This window comes from Amphiprion ocellaris, chromosome 7 (assembly GCF_022539595.1).
Source record: "Amphiprion ocellaris isolate individual 3 ecotype Okinawa chromosome 7, ASM2253959v1, whole genome shotgun sequence".
NCBI lineage: Eukaryota > Metazoa > Chordata > Actinopteri > Pomacentridae > Amphiprion > Amphiprion ocellaris.
This window is the reverse complement of record NC_072772.1, coordinates 14,278,383-14,291,795: the sequence shown is the minus strand read 5'-3', so window position 1 is coordinate 14,291,795 and position 13,413 is coordinate 14,278,383. Positions and strand designations below refer to the sequence as shown.

Here is a 13,413-nt window from a genome sequence, read left to right as displayed (position 1 = left end):
TATTTCTGGTATAATTTATTTCGGATTTTCTAAAATGCCTAATTCTCCTTTTTTTTTCTTCAATAGCACCTCAACTCAAATAGTACCAGCTGGAACCAGTTAGTTTTAGCAGCATAATTCATACAGCAAAGCGACACTGTTGGTGCTGTTTTATAAAGTGTTACTTGGGTAATTGTTTGGGTCATGAAGTGTGAGAAAATAGTGAAAATATAATTTCATTTCACTAGATGGGAAGGAAAGGTCATTTGTGTTGCTGCCTTAGTCAGATAAATAGTATAATATTAAGGTTATGATGACATGAAACAAGATATGGGCCTAAACGGCTGCAACCAGTGAATATTTGCAACAATTAATCAGATGTGGAAACAGTTATCTTATTAACTGATTTACGATTTAAGCAATAAAAGAAAAAACTTACTTCAGATTTTAGTGTGTTGATCATTCCCTGTTTTCTTGCTCTTATATAGTGACATTTTACATCTCTGGATCATAAATTCTATATTATATATCTTTAAGATTAAATTTGTTTTAATTAAAATGCATTTATGTGACCAAATCATCTCTCAGGTGTCTGGAACACCTAACAAGGGGACTCTCATCCTCCCAACCAGCCCTTTAATGTGTGTTGCAGGATGCTCGGGCTGCCTAAGAGAACTTCAGACTCTAGAGGTCTCCATCCTTCAGCATCCCCTCATCATCCACCTATTCGCCCTCCTCCTCCTCCTCTCCGGTATTTTGTGCAGGAGGAGGAGAGACTGCTGAGGAGGAGACAGAGGGGACCCTGAGACAACACGTCCCACGCCAAAGCCAGACAGCAAGGGAACTTTGATTTGACGCCGAGTAGCCTGCGATGAAAATGACGATGAAGAGAACGAGCCACGTTTCTTCTCCCCACTCTTCTTCTCCTCGGGAGGCTTAGATATGTCGGGCGTGCGCAACATATGATGTCCTTTGACTCGTATGCTCAATGAAGATTTATTTATCTCCGATTTCTCTCCTCGATCCGCTGATGGTGCCGTTTCGTTGTGCCTGCGCTTAGGTCAGCCGAATGAATTTGAAGGCAGTCTGAGCGCATTGTATTCCAGCTCCGTTGCATATGGGATTTCCAGCCGTGATGTCTGCTATATTTCGCTCTTTGTTTCTGGGTAAGTCACTGTTCGCCTTTGAATGGCATTTATTAATTCAAAAAAAAAAAAAAAGAAAAAAAAAAGCATCCGAGCCTGTCCGATGACTATTATAACTGAGGGTATGGACATGAATCGGCTCTATTTTGGCTGTGTTTGCTTTGTAATATTCAGTGTTATTGTTTAACACGTCCTTTACAACATATGTGGCAGCCGCGATCCAGAATGATGTCAGAATATTTTTTTATTTTTATTTTTTTTACCCCTGAAATAATAACCTCCTGGCACTTCATGATGCGCATGTTTTTGGGAAATTGTTTATATTTTACGCATAGGATGAAAAAATGGAAACCTCACACGGAGCCTCTCCTTCAGGAAGCTCTTGAAATGGGACGAATGAAGGGGCATAAAAGTTCACCTGACCCCTCCCTTTAAATCTGCTATCCAGATTTATTGACCCTGCATGCGCTTGTATCGACACGTTCTCCAGAGGCAGGCATGCTGCAGATGAACAAAACCCTCTGTTTTTGAGCCATTTTTAACAAAGGAAAATAATCCAAAACGTGTCACATTCAGTTACCACTGACACCCCTCCTGGTTAGAAAATATCCATATTCTGTTTCTTACTGTTTGGCCCAATTTTCACTGTCCTGAATTTCATTATGAGGCTGTTTAGACCTACACGGACACATTCTGTGTTTTTCTGGAACATGAAAAGGTTACTTGAAATAGACCATGAAGCAAAAATGAATGTAAGGAAATGAACAGCATTTTATTCTGTTGCTATTTCTACTCATAGTAACAGTAAGAGTGCACTTGTTATTACTGTTACTGATATAGTAATGTAGCACAAAGGGCCTGAAGGGGCATCCAGGTCCAGGGCTAAATGAGGAATGTTTAATTCTACTGTGACTCCACTGACTGGAAGTTACTGTAGCACTCAGAGACAGTGTATAAAAATGACTTCCAGTAAGAGGTTTCACTCTCCCCACTGCTGTCTCACCACCTGCAGTGAAACCAAAGGGGAGGTGAACTTCAGTTTCCCTAGCTGGATGTAACTGATAAGATAAGATAAACTTTATTGATCCCATAGTTTGGAAAGTTAACCGTTACAGCAGCTCCAAAAGAAAAAGTACAAAGGCAGTACAAGAATAAATAAGAAAAAACACAGTGCAAAAATTGCAGAGAACATTATATACGGATGATTTTATAAAACAGTATATAGAAGACTATATACGAGAGGATGAGGTATCAGTTATTGCACATAAGTAGGGGGAATGCATGTGTAAGGGGGGAAAAATGGATGTAAATTGCTGTTTTTTAAAAGCTCAATTTACTCTGAAGTGAGATTCAATAGGGGTTTTTATGTTTAAAAAAAAAAAAAAAAAGTTCAACACCCCTTGTATTATAGTCAGAGCTGTTGAGAGAGGCCATACAGGAACAATGCACCCAAGACCTGGCAGCTCGTGTTCCCTGGTTTGGATCCAAAAGTCGTGCTGTAGTCTTTGTGACGCTTGCTGTTTGTGGTATTGCAGGCTGGCGAGAGATCAAAAGAGCATTTGTCTTTAATATTTGATTGTATTAGTTTAGACGCACAGCTGATGTTATTTGCTTACACTTCATGTGGGTTATGACGCAGGCCTGTCAGTGCTCAAAGAGTTTGTTTTCTTCACTCCCGTTTTTCAGTTTCTTACATATTGTGTTCTGTCTTTGGAGTACACAGCCCCCTTCCCAATGCATTCTGGGTAAAGGCTTTAGTCCCTTGTGACCCTGAATAAGACATATAGAAAAGTGAAGGATGGACATGTAATGTGGACCTGAATTCATGCTGACCTGTTAAGGCTTCCATCAGCTGGACAGTGAGTCCACAGCATGTGCTCAGTGGTGATGGTCACTGATCCTCAGTCTAACTAGAGGAGCTGACTCTGCAGTGGGCACTGCATACCAGCACAATTTTTGGCTTAGGTTGCCATCCTTGTTGTGTTATGTTAGCTAATGATGTATTGTAAGGTAGACATGTAGATTATCTTAATACCAGATGATGATGATGATGATGATGATGATGATGAAGCGGTTCTTTAAAGGCAAGGTGAAAACATTTCACATTAATTATACAATGGCAATTTATTCCCAAATAATAATAGGAGCACATTTTTCTTAAAATAGCCATATGCCTGTGCCTAGAGTATTAAATGAGTTGTTGTTGCCATGGTGAGGCATTTTTTCCCTTTCCCCTGTCACGTTTGTGTCAGTGAAGGGAAACTATATAAAACAATTCACGCAGCTGAAAATGATATCATTGGACTGCATGTCCAATGCATTTGCGACCTGGGTCACATGTCTCTCATGCAAGAACAAAATATCTGCCAGTCAGCCATAGGAGCATTTCCGCCATAGAGGTATATGTAGCTTTTCAAGCTAGGCTGCTCTGTTGTGCCAGACTGAAGGACATTTTCCTAAAGTTATAGCCTGTGTTAATTCAAGATCAACACACAGGCCAAGCAAAGAGAGGAAGAGGCTGTTTTATTATAAAAGAATCAATAGTCATTAATAGGGGCTCATTTTCTTTTTATTTGGCTTTAGCCTCGCAAGTCCTGAGACATCCTTAAATTAATATCTGTTGGAGATGTAATATCCACTGTTCACATTACAGATAAGTAGCACAATTAATTGCCACAGAGAGTTCCATAGCTCCCTTCGGTAACTCTGCCGATACAAAGTAAGAAACAGAACAAGGTCAAATAAAGTAACTCGGTAACAGCATGGTGCAGTTGGAGATTCAGCCAGGTAAAGGAGACCAGTGATTGATTGCCTGCCTGTCCCTGTGCCAGGATTAAATGATTCTGAATGAGAGAATTTGAAAATGACTGTCCAAGAAGTAATAACACAGTGTAAGTCACTTGACAGAAATGTAATTGGAAAGTATGAGCAGCTTTTATATGAGATCCAACCCTCTGCAGCCTCACTTGGTGGAGTCTTGTGTTCATTTGAGCATCAGCCTATGAGAAAATTGCAATCTGAGCGATCATGGCAGCGCAGAGGGGTCATAACATTAATAAGTGTGTTCAAGTCCACATACATGCAAACATGTGCATAACAGCGATGAGATGGCAGTGTCTCTGCACCCATGCTAGTGTTAGATGTAGATAAAGAGAGCAGTGGCTCCAAACAGAAATTCTGTCCCCATTCTATATTTAGCATGTCTGCCGGGGTAGGCAGAGGATCTCTGAAATGTGAAGATGACAGGAGCCTCCTGAGCCAGAGGTTATGAAGTGACATCTTGATGTGTTTGTGCCTGAATCACGCTCCCACACACACCCAGCCAAAGACTTGTGACATTCCTACAAACCCAGAGACATTTCGATATTTGACGTGTAGTTACCATACATTAAGGCGGGGTTTTGATCTTCTTTTCACTCGTGTTATTCTTCAGCACTATCATTTGGCATCCCCATAAGTATATTTTCAGCTTTAAAAATGCGTGCTTTTAGAGAATGCCTGGTGAATTTGGCAGGTTTGCTTTGTGGGTCTTACATGATATTTCAGGCACATGTCAGCTAGCTATGGAGCCTTGCACTCAGAGTTCACCTTCATCTCACACTCTAGAAGCAGAAACCTTCATATGACTTTCGATCTTGCTTTAAATGGCAAGTGCAATTCATTTTTCCCAATTGACTTCATGAATTTGATGGAGACATATCAACACATTCACACAGAGAAGACATAGCAATGCAAACATCACAGGACATGTATGTATTCAGCGATCAATACCCAGCAGATATTGCATTCAAACTGGAGCACAGCGCAGTATATCTTCAGCTGATGAGGGGAAAATAACAAATAGCTACCTCTGAATTTCTCCACACAAAATGACTTCCCTTCCACCTGCAATGTCAGTTACTTTACATGCAGAACAAAGTGTAAACAGATTTCCATCGAGAAAGGATTGTATTACTCAAAGCAAAAGTGGCCAATCTGAATGGCTCAGCAAGGGCAGAGCCCTTTGGAATACAAAACCTCTACTAGGGGTGACTGAAGAGGCCTACAGATGAGTACAGAGGTCCAGCCGTCCTCAGAACAATTGACCCATATCATTAACAAACACTGATTTGCCTTCCAAGCACTTTCCCCGTGATGTGTGCGGCCTTTGAATGACAGCGTGCTTCCCTGAATAACAAAGCGTCCTCTTTTTGTACCTGTGGGATTCTTCATGTTTCATTGATTGTGGTGCTTTTAGTCGGAAGGTCTTTCTATTCTGTCGCAGCAAGCTGAACGCCATGCTTTGAATGAGAGTGTCTGTAGGTGAAAGTGTACTTGCTTTGTACAGTAAGTGCTTTTATTCCTACAAGTGGAGGGTCGAGCCAGGTTGTATTTCCACTGCAGCCAGATGTAAAAATAAGGTTGCACTGGTGGATTGAATGCATTCTTTCCCAGATCCATGTGCTGTTTTTAGAATATCACTATTTCACAGCTTCTCCATCTTTCTCCTGATGTGATTCTGCTCCACCCATAATTTGCAAGCTATCCAGGCGCTATGCTGTATGGGCCTTTTGTCACTCGCATCTTGTAAAAACACAAGACACATGCCTAGACAGAGCAGGGTTTGTGTAGTGTTTCTGACCTATAAACCCACCCCCCTTTCATCCTTCACTGGGAAAATTACTGCCAGATTATTTTGGAACGTATGAACAGGAACTGCCTATTTCACTTTACTGCTAATCTTTGACAGATGTTCTGGAGAGGCTCACGTTCACATTAACCGGAGCCACATGCACAGTCTGCTCATGACATTACACCACACCAGTGAGCTCTACTGTATAGCATTATTAGCAAACAAATAAAGGCACCGGCAGTTTATGCGGATAAACGGTTTTCTGCATGAGGTTGCCCACTGATCATTTTTTACAGATCCAAACTCCACCTGATGGTCACAAGGATCTGACTGAGATGAGAGAGATTTCTTAGGTTTTGGAACAATCAAGTCATGAACGGGACAGAGCATTAACTTCTTTTGCTAAGTTCCTTACATTTTGCATTTACATTTAAGTGCTTGAACAATTAGTAGTTTAATTGATTAGTCAATTCGCTGAAAAGTAACCACCAACAGTTTAAAAAAAATTGATTAACTATTCAAGGCATTTCCAAGCAAACCACCCTGTCCACAAGAAATTATGTTTAAAATCCAACAGCAAATAAACATTGAAGGAAACATAAATGCCACCCATATTTTTTTCCAATGAGCAAATGTTTTTAATGAACACATCTGGCAAGAAAAAATTCCCTGCGGACTATTTACTTTGTTTTCTACAACATTTGCTCTTCCAGTATATCATCCACTTGTAGCAACTGAGGCATGATAAACCTTTTTTATGGCTGTATTAGGCAACTCCCAGTCCTTGATTTAGGTTAGGGAAAGATTGTGGCGTTGGTTAAATACTGAAAAAGTCAATAGTGAATTAAAGCATGAGGTACACCATCCACCGCACCCCATAAGGTGTATAAACGTTGCACTTTAGAACTAAGAAAGTTTAAGTTTCTTACAAAATGTGCTGTGCAACAGAGATACAGTTGAAAGCAAGAACTGTAGTTATTCCAGCCTCTCAAAAGTGATGATTTGTTGCTTTTTCTTGCTGTTTAGTCTGTAAGTTCAGTGTCTCTGGGTCTCACTGTTGGCCAGACAAAGACCAGATGAGCTTTGGGAAAATGTGAATTGATTAATCGCAAAATAATCAATAGATCACTCAAGAAGGAAAATAATTGGTTGTGGAGACCTTCAAATCCATTCTGATAAATGTGCTTCAAAAAGGGCTAATTCTGATGAAGCATCTTATTAAGTGACCACAAGACACCGATGACAATAGCACCAATCACCTTACAAAATAACCCTTCACCTCATCACCTGACCCCGCTGCCTTCAGACCTCTCCACGGCTGACTGAAGCAGATGGATTCAGTTACCCATGTCATTAGCAACGCAATGCTTCAGGACTGCTTTGCTGCATCAAAGATGTAGATTTTATTTGGCCATATTCCAGGAGCCCCTCTCGGGCAGTAAATACACAGCAAGAAGTCTGCTTGCTTTCACCTCTCATTATTAGTATGGCTTCTATTCCCTGAAGTTGTTACCGTCTTGCACTCGATGAGTTACATTTGTAGCACACGCTGCTTTGTCCCATCATCCACTGTGTCTGTCTTGTGTCAGAGATGTCAGTTAGATTAGACAATGTAGAAGAAAGGCGACAGCAGATTTACCATATTAGGATGAGCTGCTCCAAGATTAACGTCGGCAGCCCTTTCAAACTTTGATAAGTCGAAATGTTGACACTGAAACACTGGGCTGGTCTCTAGTTCTCTGTAGTCTATTCAGCCATGACCATTTGCTCCAAAGGGAGGATTTCTGCCCTATTTGTGGTAATGAGTAACTGTGAAAGTCAATGGAGCAAGCACAATTACAGCTTTCTATTTTTCTTAGAAAATGTGAAGTGATTTACAGCTTGTATGCATAAATATTTGAATCAAGGTCTATGATTGTTTTATGTAAGCAGCGAGTAGATCAAAGAGTGAACAAAACTGAGATAAACGCTGATGCTGTCGACCGGGTGGAGCAAGGAGTTGTCTCCCATTGATTCACCCCACCGAAGATTTGTCTTGATATTAATTCCTTGCCACTATTGACACTGCCTGAAATAGGATTCAGTCTATCACCAATCGAGTTCTTTTCAGCTGCGAGCGCAAAGCTGATCAAAATTCATAAATCTTGCAAAAAAGTACCATTTAAAATGATTTGTTTATCAGGAGCGGGGGGTTGAGATACTATCATCACTGAGCTCCCAGCCCTGTTGAGAAGCTTTCAAGTGCTTTCTACCTTAGTGAAAACTGGCAGTGCGGAATAAAGCTGGCATGCTTGTCTTCTCTAAGCAGAACATGCTTTTGATCTATGTTCTCTGTCTCTGAAACCAGGTATATCTCTTGTTTTCTATGCAGCTGCGAGATCCAACCGTGCAGAAAAATAAACAGCCAAAAAAGTAAAATCCCTATTGCCGAGTTGTCCTTCACTTTCAAACGGGTTAGCTTACGCTGGCGACGCAAAGAAAGAAAAAAACACACCACTGATAAAACATTTACAGCCAATTAGCAGCGCAGGGGTGACACTGGTTTTGTTACAGTAGAGGTCAAGCATGTGTGGCGACTTTCCCTGTCACCTGCACGCCTGTTAGCCGGACTGAGGTTAACCGAACGTGATTATGCTGATTTCACGCAACCTATTTACTGAGAACACTGGACCTCGACTGGATAGTGTACTCACTGTCGGACGGGTCATGTGCTCGGCTCACGTTTTCAGCGAATGACAGAGTGTCAAAACCCCAGTAAGCTATCTGCCAATAACTGATCATTTGTTAGCAGTCGCTGAGCACTTTAATTGGTCATGGAGTGCACCTGTCAGACCCCAGCCTGTGTGGTGCCTCATCTCACACTGATTATTGATTATCATGTCCAGATTTCAACATGGACACTCAAACGGCATTGCACTGCTAAGATGAGAATGAGCATGAGAACGCAGCTCACAGCCAGACTGTGATCACAGCGTAAATCTACATTAAGCGAAGAATGTTCCATGTAAACAGAAAGGATTCTGAAATGGACACGTATTTATTCCAATGCACAAAAACATTGACTTTCCTCTCACTCTACATGGGATTCAGCTGTTATTCAATCCGGACAATTGACTGCAGATGAATGAAAATGACTTGCTCTGCACCAAACAATCGGCAGTTGTTGTTTTTTTCCCCTTTCTTTCTTTCCTCCTCTCACGCTTTTCCAATTGGGAGCTGACTGAATGAACAGGAGGAAATGTTCCACATCGCTCTATTTAGACGCCTGCTGTTCCTTTCAATTTGAAGCAGTCTATTAGCCCAGCAAGCAGGACACTCCATTAGGTGTTTTGAACCCACGCGCTCCATTGTCTCACTCCATTTCCTCTTTTGCTTGCCAGTCTTCCCTAAAGCGTTAGTGGCTTTAATCAGTAGAGGCCCTTCTGCCCTTCAGACATTTATCTTCGGTCGCTTTTGGTCGTCACAGAGCAGCCAGGAAGGACTTAAAGATGGATGGTATTTGGAAGAGGGGGGAATTCGGTGGCCATTGATTAGAGTAATGGAAGACAAAGTGGTTACCTGTACAAGACCTTCACACCATCTGGAGAATCCCCTCCTCTCCTAGTGCATGATAGCTGAAATCAGCCTCCTGTCCAGTACTGAGCTTTATATTGTTTGGAAAAGAACAAACTTAACTGTGCAGTAAGTATAAATAGCGGACTTGATCTATTTATGGACTATCACTAAACTTTGAAAAATGACCTTTAAAGCTCGGTAAGAAATGCAATTCTGCTGATTAATTCTTTATAGGGATAAAATCCTTCGTCATCAGAACTTCACCTTGTGTAATTGCCATTGAGTAGGAACTGTAAAATGCAATAATTTAGGTCTCGTCTTGGGTTGCCAGTCCTGTTCTCCTGCAGTGGATGTTGTGTGATGGATGGTTTAATTATCCAACCACAATGCCAGCCGTTTTGGTCTTTCATAGCGCAGCAAAAACATTGGAAACCGAATATCATTGATCAATTGCTAGGTTGTCCACAAATTAAGTATGTACTATTAGTGATTGCAGTACAGTGTCTCACATTAGGGAACACGGAGCATTTTATCAGGCCAAAAGGTTGGGAAGTTTGTTTCCACAGGAGATAAAGTCACTTATTCAGGCACTCCGGTTGTGGTCAGTATACAGTATACTGTCAGTGCTGAAAAAGCTTTATCCCTTCCACTTCTTTTCCCCTTTTCCCTGCAAAGAGGTTCAGAACAGATGGCACCACCACCTTTTTTTTCCGACTCGTTAGACTTGACTTGTTGATGAAATGGAGCCTTTACGCTATACTGCCCATGCAGATGTGTAGCTGAACAATTTTTAATGTATCCTCGGTCGAAAACTGCCCTGCAGTAAGGGAGGTAGAATCTGCAGCCTGAAGCATCTACAGTGCCACAGTTACATTTATATCATGCAAGGTTCTAAATTGTCCTTTTCCAAAAGGGGACTAATTTTCTCCATTACCGGGAAAGCAGTACTAGCTTTGTATGGACATAAAGCGAATGTGGAATGTGTTTGTGCTCGTTACTGCCGGATAAACACTCATATGCCACTGCTCTCTGCAGCTGTAGGCTAGTGGTGCCCATGTGGTTGTGTATTCACTACAAAAGTGGAGTGTACCTTAGAGAGTACACAATACATGCCAAAAAACCCAATCATAACTTGCAGGTCATTCAGCAATGATAACAGCATGTTTCTGCCATTTGTTTGAGTCATCCTCTGCGGTTCTGATTAGTCTGGCCCATCATGCAGTTTGTCAGACCCAACTTACACAGCAACACATCTCTGTCAAGAGACAGACAGGGGCTTAGGACTGAATTCAAGATGCCTGTCAGGGTTTGGCATTGTTGTCCAAACTGTCACGCAGTGTATGAAATTGTCTTATTTGTGGTTGCCGGATGAAAATGGTGTGTGAATGGTGCAGCGGCAAGTGAAAACAGTGCTGTGCTCCTAGTTTGATGTCGTTCTGAAAATTATTAAGCATGCAGCTTTTTTTTTTTTTGGGACCTCACATTTTCTCTCAGCAGCAGACATAATTTTTATTTTGTGTGTCTTTCTTCAAGAGGGAAATCAAGAGTGTTAGCATTTGGCTTGATTTGCTGTCTGGGATCCAAAGAAGCTGTGGAGGAGGAAATAGCAGAGTTTGCAAATTCAGGCTCTTAAAATAATTAAAGTTGGCATGATGACTCTGCTCTCTAGACGAGTCCGAGCTTAAAAAGGCAGTTTTGGGAGTTACCACACAGCAACAGCAAGCTGCGTTGTACCCTGAAATTAGGAATAATGAAGGTTTGAATATGTATTACGTAGATAAGATGAAATCAAATGCATAATTCTGTAAGCGCGGAGTGAAATGAAGCTTTTTGGCCATTGACCCGTCATAGTAGAAAATAAACATTTTTCCATTTAGGAGAGGGAGATGCTGTTTACTCTATTAACCTTTCCTCTCGGATGCACTTTTGACATTGAACAATGTGGAAGAGGCCGATCCCTCACTGGCCCCTTTGCTAATGAGGCAATTAAGTCTATCCTGCCTTGGTTGAGCAAGGGGCAAAGAGAGCAAGGCAAGTCATCTGCTGTCTCAGCAAACACCAAGCATCTTAGCCACGCTGCAGTCAGAATACATAACAAGCGCTGTTTTGTTGAAGTGTTCGCCCAGTCGTGGTGGTTCTCCCTTGTCAGTGTGACCCATAGCACAGCTGGAGATCACAGGCAGCATGAGGCCTTGTTTATCCAAGTGCACTGAATCGCAGAAAATGGAAATGGAAGAAAAACACTCAAAGAAAATGATGTTTGCGCTCTACTCGTGAGCTGTCGTGAAGCCTTAGTGGGCAGCAATTGGGTATAGTTCAGTTCGGCTCAGTTCCATTCAGGTTACTTATATTTATGTAGTGCAAAGTCATCTCATGAGCAAGATGTTACATAGCCACAGTTATTTGCACATTTTTTTGTGATGACACAAACAGCACTTAGAGTACTATTTAGGAATCAAGTGGTGGCTTTTTGTATGATTCTCTGTAATGCAGAATCCATTTAAATGGATTCTGCATCCAGAATCATATATGCGTGTGTACCTGTGTTTCCAGCACGGTGTTATACCTGTTTCATTTCTGAGTCCTTGTCTGTCCCCTTAACTTGAGTATTAACTGTGTTTTTTCATGTTATAAGTTATTCATGCAGCTGTAAGAGCTCTCGCTGGCCGGCATACTAAATGCTAGTGCAAGGAGTAGCTCAAACTTTAGTGCAGAGTTTTATTTTTTTGTATTCTAATAGCCAAGAGTCTATGTTTGTGTGACAAAACGAAAGAGGAAGAACACACAAGCATGTGAACACATTTGGGACTGAGAGGCTGTCAATGTGTGTTCATGCCTGATTGTCCCTTCAGATTCCCTCTCTGACACATGTTTCAAGGGATAGTGTGGAATTGCAATTGCCTCTAGAGCTTTCCAGGATAATGTTGCTTCAAAATGTGCTGATACACTGCATTCATTAAAAACCACCCTTCTTACCCATTTAAATGAGTTTGACAGCAATTAGCATGTTTCTTCCCTCTCAGCCTAGTGACTGTCTGCTATGAGCAGCTGCTGTGTCATACAAAAGGGGTGAGTATTAGGGCCCAAGTTAATGTGTTTAAGGGATGCACAATTCTAACGAGTGATAACCGAAGGCTTATGGCTGCTCAGAAGGGATTAGGGGACGTAGTTGTCTGTCTTAAAGCTCAGGCTTAACCATCATACTCTTTTTTTTCTCCCTCCTCCATCTCTCCTCTCTGGTAACGAATCGCCAGTGTTTCCTGACACAAGGCATGAAAAAGAACATCTCACTCGGTAGGGAATAAAGATGGCTGCTCATTAGCCGTGGAAAGGTGTACCAAACCAGAAAGAGGAGATGTCTGGGCAGATTTGTTTGAAATCAATGCTTGTCTTCTGAAGCCTACATTACTGTATGTGGCTGCCACAACTTATCAGACAAGATACGGGGAAACTTGCGTAGGAAAGCAAAAGCCTCAAGAAAGCTTAAGCCACGCAGACATATGCACAATACACAGCATTAAAACAAAAAGAACAATGCGAGCGCCATGGCTTCTTTCAGCATCGGATTTCAGCCTGCTTGTGCAGGTTTCACTGTCCATTTAATATATTCGCCTTTGCCATGTGACCGGATCGATACTGAGAGCTTATCCCTGCTTGGTGTGAGACATGGATGCCTCTGAAGTAGCAGGGCTGGAGAATGACAGAGGTGATGGTTTTCGGTTACAGGACGTGAAAGATGCATAGTGGCAAGGGCGCCAGGAAAAGTGCACAACTAGCAACGGTCTGCACTGGCAACTGACCACATGTGTTAGCTGCTGGCTACAATTACGGACACTGGACACGACAGGTTACACGCCTTTCCTGCAAAATAGAACCAAATGACACAGAAAGCGCCGTCACCCCTGCACGTGCAGCCGTCTTTTCCCTCACTCATAATTAATCCTTTCCCCTCACATGTTCTCGGGACATTGCTTTTATGATGACATTTCACTCATTCACTATTCAGCTCGCATGGGGCAGCAGCACGAGTCATTGGAAGACTCTTTTAGGCGCTTGTATTTAGCATGTGGAGCAACGTGTTAGAGTCACAGACTAATACAGTCTGTTGCTACAAGATCAGAA

The 13,413-nt window shown here is 41.8% G+C and overlaps 1 protein-coding gene across 1 annotated transcript in view; it reads left to right on the top strand.

The window, feature by feature from the left end:
* The first annotated feature begins 738 nt into the window (after positions 1-738).
* The window catches only part of clmpb (CXADR like membrane protein b), a 66,671-nt gene continuing 53,996 nt past the window's right edge, over positions 739-13,413 (top strand). The window contains exon 1 of the mRNA XM_023282486.3: positions 739-1,145. Coding sequence (XP_023138254.1) covers positions 1,097-1,145 — 49 coding nt within the window. The 5' untranslated portion in view covers positions 739-1,096. The remainder of the gene's footprint in view (positions 1,146-13,413) is intronic.